The sequence below is a fragment of the Pleurodeles waltl genome, chromosome 4_2, assembly GCF_031143425.1.
Source record: "Pleurodeles waltl isolate 20211129_DDA chromosome 4_2, aPleWal1.hap1.20221129, whole genome shotgun sequence".
Taxonomy (NCBI): Eukaryota; Metazoa; Chordata; class Amphibia; order Caudata; family Salamandridae; genus Pleurodeles; species Pleurodeles waltl.
Genome location: NC_090443.1, coordinates 544,390,781 through 544,410,792, shown reverse-complemented (window position 1 = coordinate 544,410,792; position 20,012 = coordinate 544,390,781). Strand labels below are relative to the sequence as shown.

The window sequence follows — 20,012 nt, the reverse complement described above, 5'->3', positions numbered from 1 at the left end:
GCTTCTTTCTGAAGTGGAGTGAAGATTTTTGTTGGACCTTTGTTGGGATAGAGCTCCAAGCAACTTGTCTGGTATTTTTCCTCGTTGCATTTCTTTTGTCCAAGCCTGGTAATGTGGTGGCTGCATGTACTGCATTCATCATTACCAATCTTGATCTTTGTTTACTAGGGGGATGGTGTGCTGAAGGTAACTACCTTCAATTTAACACAGCAGATCCTGACTACAGCAAGGAGGAACCAATGTAGTTATTTGTTTTGGGGGTGATCTGCTCATACAGTCTCAGTCTTTGAAGAGACTTACTGCTGCAGGGAAGAGTCTCTTTAGTAGTATGAGGTAGATGTCTGGAATGCCACAACGTACGGTGTTGTCATCAACTAGGTGTGACAGGACGAGGGTCTTAACAATAATTGTGAAGTTATGCTCTAGGAAGCCGGCTTTGTTAATACAGAGAAGTATGCGCTAGAGACAGGCAATCAATGTTTCCTTAGTGATGTGGGCCTTGAAGCAGAGGTGGCTTTTGATGCAGTGTACGTGTAATTTGGTGTAGTTGGAGGTCAGATCCATCACGTTTTAGAGGTTGTCAGCAGGATGTCAGATGATAGGTCAGCAATTGACTAAATCCATGTAGTCCAGTTTCAAACCACAACACCCACTCTGTGCACAAGAAATGTAAACAGGTTGAACATCATTGGGGTAAGAGCCAAATTGGGAAATGTTGTTAGGAAGGGGTCAACCGAAGGCATAGAAGAATGCTAACAAATGGAGTCCATTCTGAGGAAAAGCTGATACTGGCATGTCTGATGAGAATACGTCTTGAGCTTGGTGCTTTTCATCACAGCCATTAATAATGTCGCAGACCATCTGCCTATTTTCAGATGATCGCTCAGAGGTAAAAAAAAGAAACAGGTAAGGACAAAAAGGTTTTGTTATCTTAATTTGACCAGTTACAGCAAATGGAAGGCCATACACATTTAGCACGGAAATCCTAATGAGCATTTAGGCCCATATTTATACTTTTCTAGCGCTGCATTTGCATAATTTTTTTACGCAAAAGCGGTGCAAACTTACAAAATACAATTGTATTTTGTACGTTTGCGCCACTTTTGCGTCAAAAAGCGGCGCAAATGCGGCGCTAAAAAAGTCTAAATATGGGCCTTAGACTGGAAGTGCAATCTTAAAGATCACTAAAGAAAAGAGGGATCTCTAGGTATTAATATCCAAGGATCTTGCATTAACAAATCATGTGACATGGCCTTTGGAAAAGCAAGATGAATCTCAAGATGCACCAAGGTATTTGCATTTCATGTCTCATCTAAGACATAGGTCGATGTGTGGAGTGAAGTCTACACAAGTTTAAAGAAGATTCACGAGGTTGTAGAGTCCTAATTATAAATTGTGGTAGAAAGGTTATACAAATATTCACCTGGAAGGTTCTTCCATCCTCAGTTCTGACAACCAACTTTCTGGATGTTCACCCTGTAACAACTAGCAGACAAACTAACCAAATTAGATATCTTAATTTTCAGTACTGGTTGAGTAGCCACTGCAAATAGGGACTTATTGCAATTCTGAGACTAAGCTGCGGTTTCACTGCATTTCCAAAATGTCCTTTCTTGCAGAGGAAGTGATGCTGGCAGAAGAAAATAAGAACGCAGGTACTTCAGCCTTGGAAGGTAAGATATAGACAATAGCATATGAGAGACCCAGCCTACTCTGTACTTATGCTTTATTTTCATCATAATAATCTTAGACGAGGCGGGGATTTTCCAAACCATTCACTCTCTAAATCGCACATTATCTTTATCACTGCTTTATATATTTGTCCCTGGTCCTCTTTTGTAACCCTTCCTTTAGATTGGCACTGCCTTCTTCTCTAACAATACATTGACTGTCCCTAATTCTGTAGTCTTTTCTTGTCTCAGGTCTGCAATAGGACTGCTCCCTATCTATGTAACTGCGGCATGGCTGGTGTCCACTTCTCTTATTTCCCCTTTGCTTGTGAATAGCACTCTAACTGTACCTTGGCTGTACTTGCTTCCCAGTTATATAACTGCTGCTTGTCAGATCTCCAACTTTGTGACTACTCTTTTGCATGCAACTCGTCATCCAACTGCATCGTGACTGTAGATAAACTTGTTAGCTTTTCTGTGCGTGCTATCTGACTCTGTCACCACATCCTACCTCTGCCACCGCCCAAAGTCTAGTGTTTAGTTGTTCCAGAACCCCTTGTCTTTTCTCTTCCTCTGTAACTGCTCCTTTCCTAGTGTTTTGTTGTGTAACTGCTGGTAGCGTGTGGCTGACACTGTAACTGCCCTTTAGTTGATGTCTAACTTCCTAATTCTCCCCCATGTCCAATGTCACCGTCCCCTCAATAGCACCTTGCTTTCTTTCTGCCACTTTACTTTTAGCTACTTTTCTAAATGCCCCATACGCGAGGTGCACCTCTCTGTCTGCCCTTTGCTTTTTGGCCTTTCTTCGTAACTGCATTATGTTTACATATGTCCCTTTAGTGCTCAGACGTGCAACAATAAAAAGAAGCAGGCCAGAAGTAGTGAACAGAGATTCCAGTGATGATCACTGTGCAGATATCTCCTCTGTTGGTGAGTATAGATTCAGCTTGTAGTCTTCAGTCCCACACATTCTTCACCTGAGGTGACAACAAAGCCCAAGCTCCCACCGGCCTACTCTGCTTTACAGAGAAGAATTTACAAGTGGAACCAATTTATGTTAGCACAGGAATAGTAAGTGCAGATGAACTGCAAATGGAGGGTAAATGCCATTGCAAATTGTTTGCCCACTTGCATTTGCACATGCATTTACCTGACGCACACAAACCCCGCATGGTACTGATAAACAATGGAGGCCAATAGAGCCCTTAAACATATCTCCCTCTTGCGAGGCACACTTCTTGAAAAGAAAGTGCAGGTGTATTGTCAGTTTATTCAGCAGTTACTACCTCCGACGAAGTGGTAAAGTGCTTTGCAGATGAGAATGGAGTACATCTTTCCACTGTAAGGACCTCTTTCTCTGAAAAGAGACAGGAAATATTTCCTTACTTCAGATGACCTCTCCCAAAGTGTGAGCACAAATGCACTGTACCCCAGTGGGGCACAAACCTGCATACTACCAAAATCCTGGGCGGTGCTCCTTCACTTGGTTCAGGGTGCACATTCCAGACTTAATTCAGAGAGGATTGTGTTAAATTTGCTGAGTCGTAATCTCTGACGAGTGACGTTTAGCTGGCAGCCAGCGCCCATTCATGTGGACAGGTTTTTCCGTGAGTCATTTTTGTCCCTGTCATCTCTCTGTTCCATTTAGGCACGCCTCTAGCTCGTGCCAGCATCAAGAGTGCCAAAGTGGATGGAGCCTCCTACTTCAGACACAAAGAGCGGCTACTACGCATTTCCGTCCGCCACATGGTCAAATCTCAAGTGTTCTACTGGCTGGTCCTCTGTGTGGTGGCCCTCAACACGGGCTGTGTGGCCATTGTACATCACAACCAGTCGTTGCTGCTCTCCAGCTGTCTTTGTAAGTGCTTCTCCACATTTTGTTATTTTTTCCTTCTTGTGTGGTTTGTGGCCTGACAACGTGTAGACTTTGTAAGTGAGAAGAAGCATTCCTAACTGGTGTCTGTCTATGTCAGCATGACATTAAACAAATTAGCAACAAATGATTTATGTTTTGCAGAACTCCCAAGTAATTCTGCCAGTAATCCCTCAATTCTTTTCACTGCTTAAATGGTGGAGCCTATTTTATTACTTCCCTCTAAATATCACTATTGTTGAATGTGGGGTGCTTCACCGTTGCTTCCCTAATAGGACACTCTTTCTCTCTAATTAGAGTTGACAACTCCCCAGTCACTCCCTCAGTTGTCGTTTTCACCTTGTTACTATAAATTTTACACTCAAATGAAATCCTAGTCCCCCAAACACGCAAAATGCCATCACTTATTGATATAGATATGGCACTGATTTGCTGCTATTACCATTCTCTGTTGAGATACACACCTTACCTTGCTGCTGCCATTCTGCTTACTGTTGGAATGTATTCCACCAGGAGCAGCCCCTCCATGGGACCAGAGCGTCGCCCACTAAAACATGCCCCAAAAATGCTGTAGAGTGGAAAAATAAAATGGTAATAAACTTTCTTCATTGCCATTTTATTTTTCAGCACCCCCTCCTGAATGGAGTATCAGGACGGGATGGGGCCATTTCTGCTGAGTGACAGCAGCAGGGAGCTTTGCACTTTAGTTTAAAGCACGCAAGTTCCCTTTGGCTGGCCGTCTGGTGACGGCCAGCCTGACATGCGCACTTTAAATTTCTATAGCTGTCTTAAGACAGCTGGGTTAGAGAAAGCACAGGCCTCCAGCGCCGCCGCATCCCACCAATCCTGATGCTGGTTTCATGCTGATTACCAGCATGAAACCAGTGTCAGGATTTGGTAACGCTGTTTCCTGATCCCCGTGCTGCATTGTAGCCGCGAAAAGAGGAGGACGCCATGAGGAGAGGGAGACCTGTCACAGTCAGGTAAATACCTTTTCTTAAAAATAAAAAAAATATATCATTATTGTATCCACCCATCCCCCACCATCGCCGTAGATAGAAACCAGCCGCCACTGTATTCCACCCCTAAAACAGACACTTTGGTTAGTACTGGGTTACACTCTTTCCCACCCACTGCTATTCCGCTTAGAGTTGTAGTATACTTCACCACTTCCTGCTGCCACTCAGCTTAGGGCTGGAATAGTCTCCACCCCGTGCCACTGCCCTTCTGCTTAATGCTAGAACACAAGACCTGGTACTTGGCTTCATGTTGGGGTGCTGTATGTACACACCCATCCCTTTAGCAATGGAAAAGGAGGGAATCAACCTGCAGCTGATGAAGTGCCCTGGAAATTGATAGCTGTATTCTCCCTACCAGGATCTGTAGCTCCTCTGTGTTTCTTGTCTGGGGTCTTGAGGATATTTGGTATGGCTTTGTAAGAAAAGAGATCAATTTTGGCATAACTTCACACCCTTTTTCCTACCTCTTTTTACTAGTTTTAGGACAGTGACACAGTACATGTACTTATCCTCTGAAACATGCATTTGGTTTTTCCTAATTGATTTAGGCCCTCATTACGATAACTGCCAAGATCCGAGCACGACCACCCCCCCCTCCCCCCCCCACCTGCCGGCTGCATAATATTTTCTCCGCTGGGCTGGTGGGTGGAAACTCGCCGGCACTGCAGGGAAAAGGGGCGTAACATTGACAGCGGCTCCAAAGAGAGCCACCGCCAATGTTGGTGTGCGGCGGGTGCAGCTGCACCCGTCGCGCAGATCACTGCCCGTAAATCGGGCAGTGATCTGCGTGATGGGTCACTGCACGGGGGCCCCGGAGCACCCCTTCCGCCGAGGCTGGTGGCAGAAGGGATCATTATCCGAGGGGCAGCGCTGCTTGCAGCGCTGCCCTGTCGGAAAATGTTTCCCTCCACCGTCAGGTTGCCTGTCGGCAGCAGCCTGGCAGTGGAGTAGGGCAACCATAGGCGGCCCTCACTGTGTCCATAATATGGGGGTTCAGACCGCCATGTCGGTGGCGGTCTTTGCCCCCGCTGCTGGCATGGCAGACTGAACCACCGGGGATCATAATGACCCCTTAATCTGCTAGAGACTTCTAGCTGCAGAGTCCTTACTTTAGAATATTCCCCAGCGTCTGACTGGATCTGGAAACTTCTACTGAACTGTTCCTTTGGGTATGGGTAGGTGGTATCATTCACCTCTGCATGGCACTGTCACCACTGAAAGTGGCATGCACGGTGTCTATATAGGTGCCACACTTGCACTCTGTCCTCATTTCCTTCTTTTCTGCTCCATCAACGTGGGTCTGGATCGAGTTCCCCTTAGGCATTTTTTGACTTTATTATTTTTCACTTTTTGTTGAATACTTTACTATTGTGCCTTTTTTCTGAACATTTCTGGAATAATGTCCCATAAAGAACCTACTGGTTTCAAGCATTGTTGTGCCCATACTGGCAAGTGTCTTTGGCAACTCCCCACTTGGCCTGGATTGGGTGCTTGGACCTGGACTATGAATACAAGGTTTTGATAGAACTGGAAGACCATACATTCAAAGGCAATTTGTGACAACCCATGAAGCCCCTGGCTGGTCGACAATCAGTTCTGCACCATTCCAGGTCCAGGTCACAAGGGAATTCCTGGGACGACTCTTAGAGTAGCTTATGTTGGTCATCGTCATGAACCTGGACATCATTGGGTAAGTCCCACAAAAAGAAGACCAGGAGGACAAAAAGTTCTTCAGCTTCTCCGGACTGGTTGAAGCCATTGGACGAGGCGTGAGAATGACGCTGCAGATCAAGGTCCAGCTCACACATCATTCACTTGGCGTCTGAGCCTGGGTTTGCTCTGAGCCTCTCAAGCTTCCCAGAGAGACCCCCGCCCACTAAAAGAATTTTATGAGGCCATGCACCTCATTTTTGGGTGGTCAGACCCATATGGAGGTCCTTTGGGCCCCAAGGTTCCGAGAGGGGCCTCAATTGGTCTTCCACCGGCAGGTTTACCATTGGTGATAATCAGGCCCTTGGAGTCTGTTCTTGCATCTGAACCAACCCCGGTCACGACTCCAAAACCTACACCGTGGTTCATTCCAGTTGTGCCATTCCGGGCACTGCGGACGACCATCAGTGACGCAGATCCCCTTATGATTCCTGATCCTGACTCTGATACAAAGCTGCACTGGCATCAATCGATGGTGGCACCGACCAGACCCAGACATACCAATTCAGAGACAGAGTTTTACTTCCCAGAAGGAACTGTGAGGATTATGTATGGAGGGGATCTGAAAATCCCCACAGCTATCCCGACAACCTGGAAGAGACCATGGCTAGGGATAACTGGTATGAGGAAATGGCTGATGCCAGTGATCTTGACACCTCACCAGACACTAGCCTCCTCTCTCCTCCTACAGTGGCTATAGCGGAGAGGGCCTCCTTTGCAATGGTGTTGGGTAGAGCAGCTGCGGTCCTGGACCATATGCTGCCTACGGTGAAGGTCAAGACAAAAGTCTTGACAGAGGCACTTCAACCAGGGTTATCCCCCTCAGAACTTCTACTCCCCTCTAATGAAGCCCTCACTGATATCCTACTCGAGGCCTGGGCAACACATGCATATGCACTCCTGTGCACAGGACTATCACCTGCCATCATCGCCCCACTCCCGAGGACCATCCTTACTCTTCAAGCACCCTAACCTGAGAGCCTGGTAGTCCAGGCCCCTACTTCTAAAGCTAACCCTGACATGTTATCTACCACAGCACCAGATGGGGAGTATCGAAGAGGCTGGACACCTTTGGGAAGATGATTTTCTCTTCCACCAGCCTTGCACTATGGCTGTTCAAAACTGCATGCTTATTGGGCCGATACTCTCATACTGTATGGGATTTGATTGCGTAACTGCTGCCTTTGGTCTCAGAGGAGGACTGACACTTGGGCTCTATTTCGAGTTGGGTGGCTGCTGCCTCGGCGGCAACCTCCCTGCCAGTGTTATTAAGAGTTTCCTGCTAGGTTGGCATTGGAAAACAGGCTACAGCATTGTCCCTGGCTCGTAATTTAGCCAGCGGCAATGCTGTCGCCTGCAGGGTGCACCAGCAACCTCGCAAAGTTCACTGTCAAAGCAGACAGTGAACATTGCAGTGGTGCTGGCCGGGGGGCCCCTCCACTGCCTATGCCAAGTCCATAGGCAGTGCCGGAGCCCACTTGGGTCTCCCTCCACCCGTTCTCCGCCAGCCTTTTCATGGCAGCTCTACTGCCATGAAACCACTGGAAGAGAAGGGGGTCATAATCCCCAGGGCAAATTAGGACCATCACCAACCTCCAGACCGCAAGGGTCGGAGATCCTGGTGGAGCTGGTGGTTCCCTGGTGGCCCAAATGCCAGAGTTGTAATGTGGCCATCAGACCTCAGGATTGGCGGTGGTCCAGACCACCACTGTGAGAAATTTCTGATGGTAGAGACGTAGCCAAGTTCACCATACACTTTTGGGGATGTCTAGGCACCCCTTATGAACATGCCCTTTGATGGCACTTGCCTTTTTGGCATCAAGGCGGATTCAGCGATTGTGCGTTTTAAAGATAGCAGGGCACGTCTAGGTTGTTGGGGCTCACCATGGCTCCACAGCAGCTGCATTCCACCTGCAGGGGCTACCAGCCACATCCTTTTAACCCCAGTCACCACACCCAGCACATTTTTCACTCCTTTCTTGGTCACCAATGCAGCTCCCACAGACCTTGTGGTAACCCAGGCCAGAGGTATATGTAGTCCACCATCCCCTGGCTGTCACAGCCTCAAATCCCCTTCAATATGTCCTCACAGCATCATGGACAGCCAGTTGAAGATAGGCTCTTGCCCCACCTGCCCCATTGGTGAACAATAACTTGGGTGCTTCAGATTCCTTTCACTCTTATGATAGGAGGCAAAGGCTCTTTTGGGTCAAGAAACTGCCAACATCAGAAGAAGGTTGTGGTTGTTGTCCCCGCTGCTTTCTGGTGCCCATAAAGAATGGATGATTTCATCCTATTCACGATCTGCACCCTCTTAACTAGTTGCTGAAAAACCAAAAGTTCAAAGTGCTCACTCTGGCTCAAGTGCTATCTGTCCTAGATCACGGTGACTGGATGGTAACTTTGGACCTGCAGGACCCATATTTTACATATTCTTATCCTGCCAGCCCACAGGCATTACTAGCAGTTCCTGGTAGGTCAGGAGCATTTCCAGTTCACTGTGGGAACTTCAAAAGGCCTTCAGTGATGGCTGACAAATTATGATTGGATGACTGGCAAGCTCATCTTCCTTCCCTACCCAGAGCTCACAGTTGTCACAGATGCATTACTCCCGCGTAGGGGCGGCCATCTGAGAGACGACTCTGGTCGCCAGTGGAGTCTCAGCTCTACATCAAACTTTCGTAGTTGAGAGCAATACGCCTGGCAGTGAAAGCCTTTCCTCTCTCATCATAGGCAGACTGGTTCAGGTGTTCACGGATAGCACAACATCTTGTGATGTTGCAACAATCAGGGCGAAAAGGGGTCCTGGACCCTGTGCCAGGAGGCTCTGGGCATCTGGACTTGGCTGTAACATCAGGACATCTTCCTGGTCATGCAGCACCTGCCAGATCTCTAAAGGCCAGTGTGGATGAGTTCAGCTGGCGATCATGAGTGGCACTGTGGTCCAGTCTTCAGAGATTCTGGAGAACCTTGGTTAGACCTACTCCCTAACATTGAGAATGCACAGTGTCGACACTTCTGCAGGCTGGAGTTTCCAAAGCCGCTCTCGTTCTGATGTACATTAAGTCTTGAGTGGAGCTCAGGACTCGTGTATGTCTTCCCATCAATAGCACTCATGCCCGAAGACATGCACTAGTCCCGAAGAAGATCAGGAACGACTGGGCCCATGTTCTCTTACTGGCTCCAGTTTGGGCCTGGAGAGCATAGTATCCTGAACTCCTGAGCATGGGTCTTGGTCCTCAAATCAGGTTGCCTCTTCGAGTGAATTTCCTGTCACCTCAACAGGGCAAGGTTCTACAACTGAACCTGCAAACTCTCCACCTGCTTGTGTGGCGATTGAGTGGTGACAGCTGAGAGCTTTCGATCTGCCTTCTGAAGTATGTGATGTCATATTAGCAGCCAGGCTTCTCTCCACAAAGACTAAATACTCCTGCCGATGGAACTCGTTTGAGGCTTGGTGTGCTCTAAAATCCATTGATCCTCTGGCTGCATCCTTATCTGAAATTCCTTTGTTTGTATTGTCCCTCATCCGACAATTCCTTGCTTTGGGTACTTTTAAAGGGTCCCTATCGGCCATCATGATGTTCTTGTGGTTGCTGGACCAACCCTCCATGTTCAAGGCACCCGTTGTTACACGTTTTCTCACACACCTTTCATTATGCCCAAGTGGGACCTTAATTTAGTTCTTAACTTTCTGATGTGCCTCACGTTTTGGGCCCATGCACATCTGTCCTCTTTGGCTGCTCAACATAAAAACAGTCTTACTCATGGCTATTAGATCTGACAGGAGGGCAAGTGAGTTACAAACAATCTCAGTCAACCCTCCAAATACTACATTTGTGCGGGACAAAATGGTCCTTAAAACCTCTTTCCTACCCAAAGTTGTTGTACCTTTCACATTGGACAGAAAATCATGTTGCCACATTCTTTATTCCATCTCACCTTTCCAAAGAAGAGGAAAGACTCCACAGACTGGATCCAAAAAGATCATTATCATTCTATATTGATCTCACTAATGATATCTGGGTGGGCGATCATCTCCTTGTGGGATTCGCTGGAGTGAAGAAAGGCAAAGCAGTGCAAAACCATTGCCAGGTGGATCGTCCTCTGCATTAAAATCTGCTATTTACGGCCCAAGAAACAACCTCTGTGGGACTGAGGGCTCATTTCACCAGAATCAAGGTTGTAACAACTGTGTTAGCTCACGAAGTCCCACTTCTGGACATATGTAAGGCAGCTACATGGGCTTTGCTGTATATGTTTTCCAAACACTACTGTCGAGACAGCCCGGTCCCACTTGATGGGCATTTCACTCCTTCGGTCCTCCAAGACTTTTCAATATAAACAACAGTGGTTAGTGAAATCTGAAAGCGGTGGGGTGAATCAGCAGCAGCAGGTCTCTGGGCTCGCGGCTAATGCATACATGCCATGGAGACTGTGATAACAATAAAAGTACTTACAGATCTCGGTTCCCGGGACCACCATCCGGTGGGTGTCTTCAGAGGAGGCACTGTTGACTCTGCTCCTGTGTATTTCTAGTTTTGATGCCATTTTACTTAATTATTTGCCTATTTTGTAAATTGATGTGGAAATTTTGTTGTAGTATGTTTTTGCCTTTACAATTATTTGGTACTTCATGAGCTTGGTTTACGTTGAAGTTTTTAGAAAAAATGTTGTATTTGTGTATAGTTTTTTTTTTAATGATTAATATTTAGTGCAGGAACAGTTAAAATGATTATTTTCAATTGTTCTTTGTGTTTATATGGTGTAATGTTGTTTTTTATGTAAAATACTAATTAATATTAAAGTTTATTTTTATTGTGTGTATTAAAATTCTTTTGAGAATATTGTAAGTGATGTTTTGTTAGAATTAGAAACAATGTGTGTGTTAATTTGAAGTGCTTTATACAATTTGTATATGTAGTTTTTAAACTATTATATATCAAATCATCAGTGTTTCATTTTTTTTATATTATGTGTTTTTATTTAAAAGAAATGATGTTATATTTCTGTTGAATTAATGGTATTTTACATTTTAATATAATACATTTGGTGTAAATGTGTGCTTTACTATTCTAAATTAATGCATAATGTTTTTTTTTATTTTACAGTTATAGTATAATTTTATTTTATTAGCTGTATGTGAATAGAAAAATATTTTTTTTTTAACAATACTACTTTTGTATATATTGGTTTTTATAGTTATGCTGGTTATAGTTTAGCATGTTTTCACTTCCATGTTTTATGCTTTGATTTGTTATTCTTTTCTAATACCCTGTGTGCTAGTTTAATTTAATAACTTTGTTTAGAATTTGTATTTAATTATTATTATTATTAGATAATGTTAGTAAAGCATATTTGTGAGTTATATTATTTACTTAGGTTAATGTGTTTTTGTTTGATATAAAATATGTATTTCTGATTATGAATATAAATTGTATTTTTATTTGGTCTATAAAATGTAGGTTAATATTTTTTATTATTGAACGATAAGTATAAAATCTGATATCACCAACTCAAACCATTAAAACAAATGCTTTATGTTGGAATGGGAATAGTAAATGTGACCCCTTTAGTTTCCAAATAGGTTTTGATTAGAGTCGGAATAGTAAATAAGACCCCATGGTGTCCAACACCTTTTTTACAATGGTTTAGAATGGTGTTGGGCTAGTAAATGTGACCCTTTTACTGTCCAACATCTTCCCCAAATTGGTTTAGATTCAAATTGGAATAGTAAATATGAACTAATATGAATTTTTGTTTGTTTTGTAGGTAAAAGTGGTTTTCTCCCTAAGCATGTTGTAGTTGTTAGCTACTTTTGTAACAGGGACATATGCTAGCGCAATTAACTTATTTATTTAGAAGGTAACCTGGTTGTCTGTTGCATATTTTACCCTTAGTGCAGATTCTTGGAAATGTCTCCAAATTCTTTAGTTAAAATGGTAATAACAGCCTTGTGTGGCTGTGTGTGGGTATAGCTTATGTATTGTTTGTATCATTGCCTGTTCAAAGTTTATCATAGCTTTATGTGGGGAGTAGGTGCTTGTTTTTATTTTGATGAGGTTTAGTAGTTTATAGTAAGTGATATTTTTCTTTTTAGGCAGCAATGCATATATATATAGTGTATATCTGTGTGAATGGCCTAGGGCATATTTTGAGTGTTTCATCCATCATCCATGTTTCACATTGGCTCAGCCTCAATTTGTTATATGCAGAATGAAATATAATTATTCTGTTTTCATTATTAAGGTTGTCTTGTGGGAGGAAGGGTTCATCATGACTTGTAGTGGTTAGGTATTCAGGAATTTCAATGACTTGGTATCTCCTTGGGACAGCAGGAGTGTCACTGGTGGCTTTCTCAGTACATGCTATGAGGTGTTGTCAAGTGGGTATTGCTGGTAGATGACCTGTGAAGTGTTCAGGTACTTTAAAGAGTATGGCGGTCATTATGACCGCGGCGGGCGGTGGTCGCCGCCCGCCATGCGGTCACCGCCAAATGGCCGCTCTGCAGTCAGGAGACCGCGGATGCCATTCTGGCTTTCCCGCTGGGCCGGCGGGCGACCGCCAAAAGGCCGCCCGCCGGCCCAGCGGGAAAGCCCCTGCAACATAGAAGCCGGCGGTGTTGCAGGGGTGCGACGGGTGCAGTAGCGATTTTAACTGTCTGCAAAGCAGACAGTGAAAATCTTCATGGGGCCCTGTTAGGGGGCCACTGCACTGCCCATGCAAGTGGCATGGGCAGTGCAGGGGCCCCCAGGGGCCCCACGACACCCGTTCCCGCCATCCTGGTTCTGGCGGTGGAAACCGCCAGAAACAGGCTGGCGGAAGGAGGTCGAAATCCCCATGGCGCCGCCATGGAGGATTCCCTGGGCTAGGGGAAAACCGGCGGGAAACCGCCGGTTCCCCTTTTCTGACCGCGGCTTTACCGCCACGGTCAGAATGGCCCTGGAAGCACCGCCAGCCTGTTGGCGGTGCTTCCGTGGTCCCCGGCCCTGGCCATGGACCGCCAGGGTCGGAATGACCCCCTATATCATTTAGGGCCATATTTATACTTTTTGACGCAAAACTGCGCTAACGCAGTTTTGCGCCAAAAAAATTAGCGCCGACTAACGCCATTCTGAAGCGCCATGCGGGCGCTGTATTTATTGAATGGCGTTAGCCGGCGTTAGCCGACCGGGGCTGCCAGGTGTGTGTGAAAAAAAACGACGTACACCAGGCAGCGCCGGCGTAGGGAAAAATGGCGTTTGGGCGTCTCAAAATGGGGCAAGTCAGGCTGAGGCAAAAAAATCGTCTTAACACGATTTGCGCCATTTTTTTTGGGCGCCCAGACGCCATTAACATGACTCCTGTCTTAGCAAAGACAGGAGTCATGCCCCCTTGCCCAATGGCCATGCCCAGGTGACTTATGTCCCCTGGGCATGGTCATTGGGCATAGTGGCATGTAGGGGGGCACAAATCAGGCCCCCCTATGGCACAATTTTTTAAAAAAAAAATACTTACCACAACTTACCTTTTCTTCCCTGGGATGGGTCCCTCCATCCATGGGTGTCCTCCTGGGGTGGGCAAGGGTGGCAGGGGGTGTCCCTGGGGGCAGGGGAGGGCACCTCTGGGCTCATTCTGAGCCCACAGGTCCCTTAACGCCTGCCCTGACCCAGGCGTTAAAAAGAGGCGCAAATGTGGGGTTTTTTGCCCCGCCCACTCCCGGGCGTCATTTTTGCCCGGGAGTATAAATACCACGCACATGCCTGGGAGTCATTTTTTAAGACGGGAACGCCTACCTTGCATCTCATTAACGCAAGGAAGGTGTTCACGCCAAAAAATGACGCTGACTCCATGAACTTTGGCGCTAGACGCGTCTAACGCCAAAGTATAAATATGGAGTTAGTTTTGCGTCGAATTTGCGTCGAAAAAAACGACGCGAATTCGGCGCAAACGGAGTATAAATATGCCCCTTAGTATTTTAGTAGCAGGCTCTTGAGAACTAGTGCTTGCCTTGTTCAAATCTTGAAGAACGTCTTACCATGATTTTAGTGGCATTATTAGGGTGGGCATGTTCTCTCCCACTAATCATTTTTATAGTGGCCCTTCTACAACAAGTGTGAGAGTAATTGTTCATACATTTCCAATTTCCATTCTCAATGCTCGTGCTTCTCTGACTGTAAGTGTATCCCCGGTGCCAGAGCAATTGTTTGCCTTTTTCTGATGTTATATATCTTGCACTTTAGTTTGATCATGTAGTTATATACTTTGTTATAAATATAACTTTAATTTACCAATGTATACAAAACATTTCATAAATAGTTCAACATTTTACCCTTACATATATTTTGTTGACTATAATTGCAAGGCTTTTATTCAGTTTTCTGTTGAACCTGTTGAAATGTGGGTCATGTGGTTTATTTTGTGTTTGGGGGAAAAAAGTTCATTTTAGATATATTTTAAAGTCGAGGTTAAAGGATTTTGGTTTTATTTTTTACATTTAGGGTTTACTTTATGCTTCGAAGATATCCGAATTTACTTACTAATAAAGTGCCTTTGTCCACGTGTTTAATTGATAGTTCTGAAGGTTGTTGATTTTGCTGCACTTAAGTTAGTTTACATTGTTTTAGTTTAACTTATATAACTTACTTGTTAAAGTACTTGTAGTTTTTTTCCTGTTTCTGTTTTTGGTGTTTTTTTGGGAATATGGGATAGTGTTGCTACCTTGCAGAATAGTATTGTTTTGTGTTAGAAATAGATACTTTTTTCTGTACCATTTTGTTAGACCTGTTAGTCTTAGGGTGGTCTTCCTCCAAACTTGTTGTCTTTTTCTCCATTTTTTGCTGATCTTGTTTCTGCTGGCCTTACGAATCTGCACACTTTAGCATTGCTAACCAGGGCTAAACTGCATGTGCTCCCTCCTTAAAACATGGTAACATTGTCTCATCCCCAGCTGGCATATGTAATTTACTTTTAAGTCCCTAGTAAAGCAATACTACATGTACTGAAGGCCTGTAACTTAAATGCTACTAGTGGGAGGGCCTGCAGCACTGATTCTGACACCCTCCCCAAGTAAACCTTTCAACATGTCTCAGGCTGGCCATTGCAGCCTGTGTGTGCAGTTTCAAATGCCAGTTCGACCTAGCAAAATACAACTTTTGCCAGGCCCAAACCTTCCTTTTTAATACACAAAGTTCACCCCTGGGTTAGGCCCTAAACAGCCCCGAGGGCAGGGTGCAGTGTCTCTAAAAGTGGGACATGTGATTTTACGTTTTTCATGTCTTGGTAGTGAAAAACTCATATTAGTTTTTCACAACTGCAAGCAACTGCAAGGCCTACCTCTTCCATAGGATAACATTGGTGTTACCTTAATAAATCTTAAAAGTGTAATTTCCAAATTCAAATAAGGTACCAGTTAATGTTTGGTTCTCTGGAATCCTAATTTAAAAGTCGAACTTATGTTGAATTTTGATTTTAAATTGCAGTTTAGCCACTCTTAGAAAGTTAGCATTGTCCTGCCTTAGCCATTTAGTGCCTGTAGCCTGTCTCTGGTCACATGACTGGATGTACCTGAGAGCTGGGCTTTGTCTATTCCTCCTAGACAGCCACACACAATAGGGAGCTTAGGTGTGCCTAGATGGACCAACCCTGGTCCTCTTACATCCATGTAGGATATGTCCTACTTCCACACAAAAGACTGCATACCCCTGTAGTTAGTCTGGAGCCAGGATAGGGAAGGCAGGATGCCTGGGGAATTCAAAGTGAAATATCTAGAAGCTTCTCCCCCACTGCAAATACACAACTGGCTATAAATACTGGACCTCAGACACCAGTACCAGTACACTGATGGGCCTGTGGATACTCTGCCAGGAAGAAGTGCTGCTGAGGACAGCCGCTCTGCCAGACTGCTGGGCGCCTGCCTTGCTATGTTTCTGCTTGATGTGCTGGCCTGCTGCCCTCTTGCCTGGGTGAGTAGGAAAGGACTTGCATCCCTTGAACTCAGAAACAGAATCTCAGAGTGATTCCAAAGGCTAGTTAGCTGGCCTTCCGACTGCAGCCTCAGGGACACAAGGCTCCAACAACCTTGCTCCTGCACCTCTACTCTGCCATCTGTGAGCCTACTTTGTCAAGTGGTGTCTTGGAAGTAGTCCTAAGGTGCTGTGCCAGCCTCTGTGGATCCAGCAGAACCAATGCATTTCCTCTGCTGTGCTGCACAACCCCTAGCAGGACATCTGCATTGCCGCTGCTGCATGGATAAGAACAACTGCAAAGACTCACAGCACATCACAGCCCATCACCGCATTCGAGCGGCACCAGCACAACACATCCTTGCCCCAGACTTTCGCATCTTTCATTGATGGCAGCATTGACAGGATGCCAGACTCTGCATCACAGCCTCGTAGTCCACTGGAAACTGATGCATCGTACCAAGTGCCTGACGCATCCTTGACTCCGGACTTCACAGCACAAGCCCTCGTTGGCGGGATCTTCAGCAGTACCTCGCGCAGCCATCTCATCGCATCTCAGATCTGACGCATCTTCGACACGGATCCTCATAAAGCTCTGCAAACCAGGATTTAAGATGCTTTGTTCAGTAAGCCTAGCTGAGTCCCTGGAGCCGGCCCACGCTCCATTGCGGTCGACCTGAACTTGTGACTTTGTCCCCATCCAGTGCGATCAGATATCTACTGTTGGCACTTCACACCTTTTGGTGCTATTCTTTGTAAAATATTTAAATTGAATATTTCTAGTCCTACTAATTGGATTGTAATCAATTCAGTATTGTTTTACTAATCTAGTGTGGGGTCCGTTTGTGTTGTGTTTTCACTGTGTTATTGTTTGGAGTGTTGCTCAAATACTTTACAATGTGCTTCTGAGTTAGGCCTGTCCGGTCTGTGCCAAGCTACTCAAGGGGTGTATACAGGTTCATTTAGTGTTTTGCTTGTTACTTCATCCTGAAAAGAATTGTGGTTGCTGCTTGAGAAGGGTTTCACCCCCCTCAACCCATAATCCAATTTCTTATATGTTTTTTTAATTTTGTTAATTAATTAAGTATTTTATTAGGTGGTGTTTGTTGGTTTGAAATTTATTTCAGTATTACCTTTTATGGTGGGTGCTAATCAGTGATTCTGTTTTAATGTTAAATATATTTTTGTGTTGTTTTGTGTTATGATGAATATATTTTTAATGCTGAATGTTATACTTTAACATTTAAAAATGTACTTGTATTTATTTTATTATGTTGTATTAAGTTTTAGTTATTTATTGTAAGATTTTATGTGTTTGTGTTTAATGCTAATTTTGATGGTATAATGTTTTAATAATATATTTTTGGATATAGTTGTTTATGTTAAGTTTAATTCTGTTCGGCGTACAATATAAGTAAGATATTTTAGTGATATTAAACTAGTTGATATTGTATCTTTTGATATGTTAGTTATTTTTAATTTAAAGGCAACAATATTATTGTGTCCGATGTTAGTGTCTTTAGTATTGTTAAAAATAGATATTTGTAACAGATATGTTTTGGTTATTAATGTTTGTGGTTTAGCTAATTAGGTATGGGATGGTAATACATTTGAAACAATATATATGTTTGGCAACATTTTTGTGAATCAATATTTTTTTCCATGATATTATGTCATTAATCTTCTTGTCGTAATGGAGGGGACCAATTAAAAATGCACGGTCTGACATTTTGGGAGTAATTCTTGGCATAATGGAGGGCACTTATTAAAAATGAAGACCCTGGCATTTTGGGAGTAATTCTTGGCATACGAGAAGCACAAATGTCAAAATACTGACGCTGGCATACTGAAGGTAACACTTGGCAACCATAACATTGGGGGTGGGAGGTCTGGTTGAGGTAAGTAAACCATCAGGAAATGCTGACTGACATACTGAAGGTAATGCTTGACATATGGGTCTCCCATTATATGTGGGCAGCATCAATGGCAAAATCATACGCACACACACACACACACCTACATATATATTGTATATGCCATTATTTGCAAGTTATTTAAAATGACAAAATACAACAAAAAATCATTAAACATTAATACCTTTAATTAGTCATTCAAATTAAATATATATAGCTCAGAATATAAAAAGAATGGACAATTTTGAAAAAAGCATTACATTAAAAATACTAACAATAACTTAAAAGTAAAAATTAACAAACATATATATATATATATATATATATAACCCTATAGAAACCTATATCAAACTTAATTTAAACATTAATATTAAATTAATAACACTTTTAATTACAAATGTGAATTAGATAATACTTATATTTTAAAACACTTCAAACATATTTATTTATTGGTCGGACCTCGCCTTACAGACTTGAAACTAATCTCTTCGGGCACTTGCCCGTGTCATGATTTTCTGTCTTGCCTGGCTTATTTTAAACATAACTCTCTGTGTGTTTGGGGAGGCAATTGTCCATTGTCTAGTGTGAGCTGTCAATTAGGCTTTGGCAACACTACAAGATTCCGGGTGTGGTTATTATTTCCATCAGGCCGTTACTTATGGATCGGGCCCCTCTCGTATTACATTTTAATATTAACTTTCTAGGGCTATGGTAAGCTTTCACTACATTTACCAATTGCCGCTACCATCAATAGATACTTACATTGTCTAATAGGACTTTGGCTACCAGATTTATCAGTGTAAGTTTTAAATGCCCCTTGGTGGAAGCTGTCAGAGTATAGAGATACTGTAACACTTTTACTACTTATGACTTGGCGGGAGCTGTCATTTAATGTTCTTCCAGGTGAAGGTGAACTACAGAGATTGAACTGACCATTCCAACCTTGCCAATTCTAATATCCCGACAGATTATTGACTGAAACCATTAGCTTCTCTCATCAACTTAGACAAATACATTCCATTATATAGTACCTAGACAGTCCTTAACTTGCTTAATCATATTATCTATGTCAATACATCTTCTCTTTGTCCCAGTGCATCACTAGATGGGGTTTTTATATCATAGAGATAGTATCTTACAACATTAGCCGTTAATCACCTACATACTCTGTTTTGGATTACTGCATACATACAGATGAGTACACAATCCTATTAGGTAATCAATCAGATATTCCAATGACTATATCCCTTGCCTTTGCCTCTATGGATGCAGATTATTACATTTGCTGGATCACATATGCCCGTCGCTATCCTATTGGGGCCCATCCTTGAATCTGAGGAGGGCAAGCATCTTTTGATTTAAATATTGGTATTTAGAAGTGCACATTCACACATCTACACGGTTGTAGTGAATATCACTAGGTGTTTTCACTAGTTTGTTTTGATTTTCACTGGCATATATTGTTTTGAATTAAACCATGGTATGTTTAACAAATATTTTTTCCCCCTGTTTTCAGGTTCCTGCTACCCTCAACTAATTTTGTTTATTATAACTGTGAGGATTAGGTATATTCTTTTTTGGTCCTGGTGAATCAGTGTTTAGATCTTTGTAGACTAACTTAACGAGAAACATGTTGACCATTCTATTTGAGGCAGTGTAGGAAATGCCAACCCTGCTCTACACATACTATATTCCTGAATGATAGAGGTTTTCTACATTACATGTAAGTAGGGAAATATAGACATTACTCTTACTTTCCCTTTACTTTCTTTGTTTTCAATCTTGTCAGAGGCCCATACTTTTATTAATAATTTATAATTGTTCCATTATATGGTCCCTTTAGCCAATTTAAACATTTTATTTCACCAGTCCTACATTACTGC

At 43.5% G+C, this 20,012-nt stretch overlaps 1 protein-coding gene across 1 annotated transcript in view; it reads left to right on the top strand.

The window, feature by feature from the left end:
• The window catches only part of CACNA1E (calcium voltage-gated channel subunit alpha1 E), a 1,379,194-nt gene that overhangs the window by 764,376 nt on the left and 594,806 nt on the right, over positions 1-20,012 (top strand). The window contains exons 9-11 of the mRNA XM_069233198.1: positions 1,620-1,673; positions 2,511-2,600; positions 3,319-3,528. Coding sequence (XP_069089299.1) covers positions 1,620-1,673; positions 2,511-2,600; positions 3,319-3,528 — 354 coding nt within the window. The remainder of the gene's footprint in view (positions 1-1,619; positions 1,674-2,510; positions 2,601-3,318; positions 3,529-20,012) is intronic.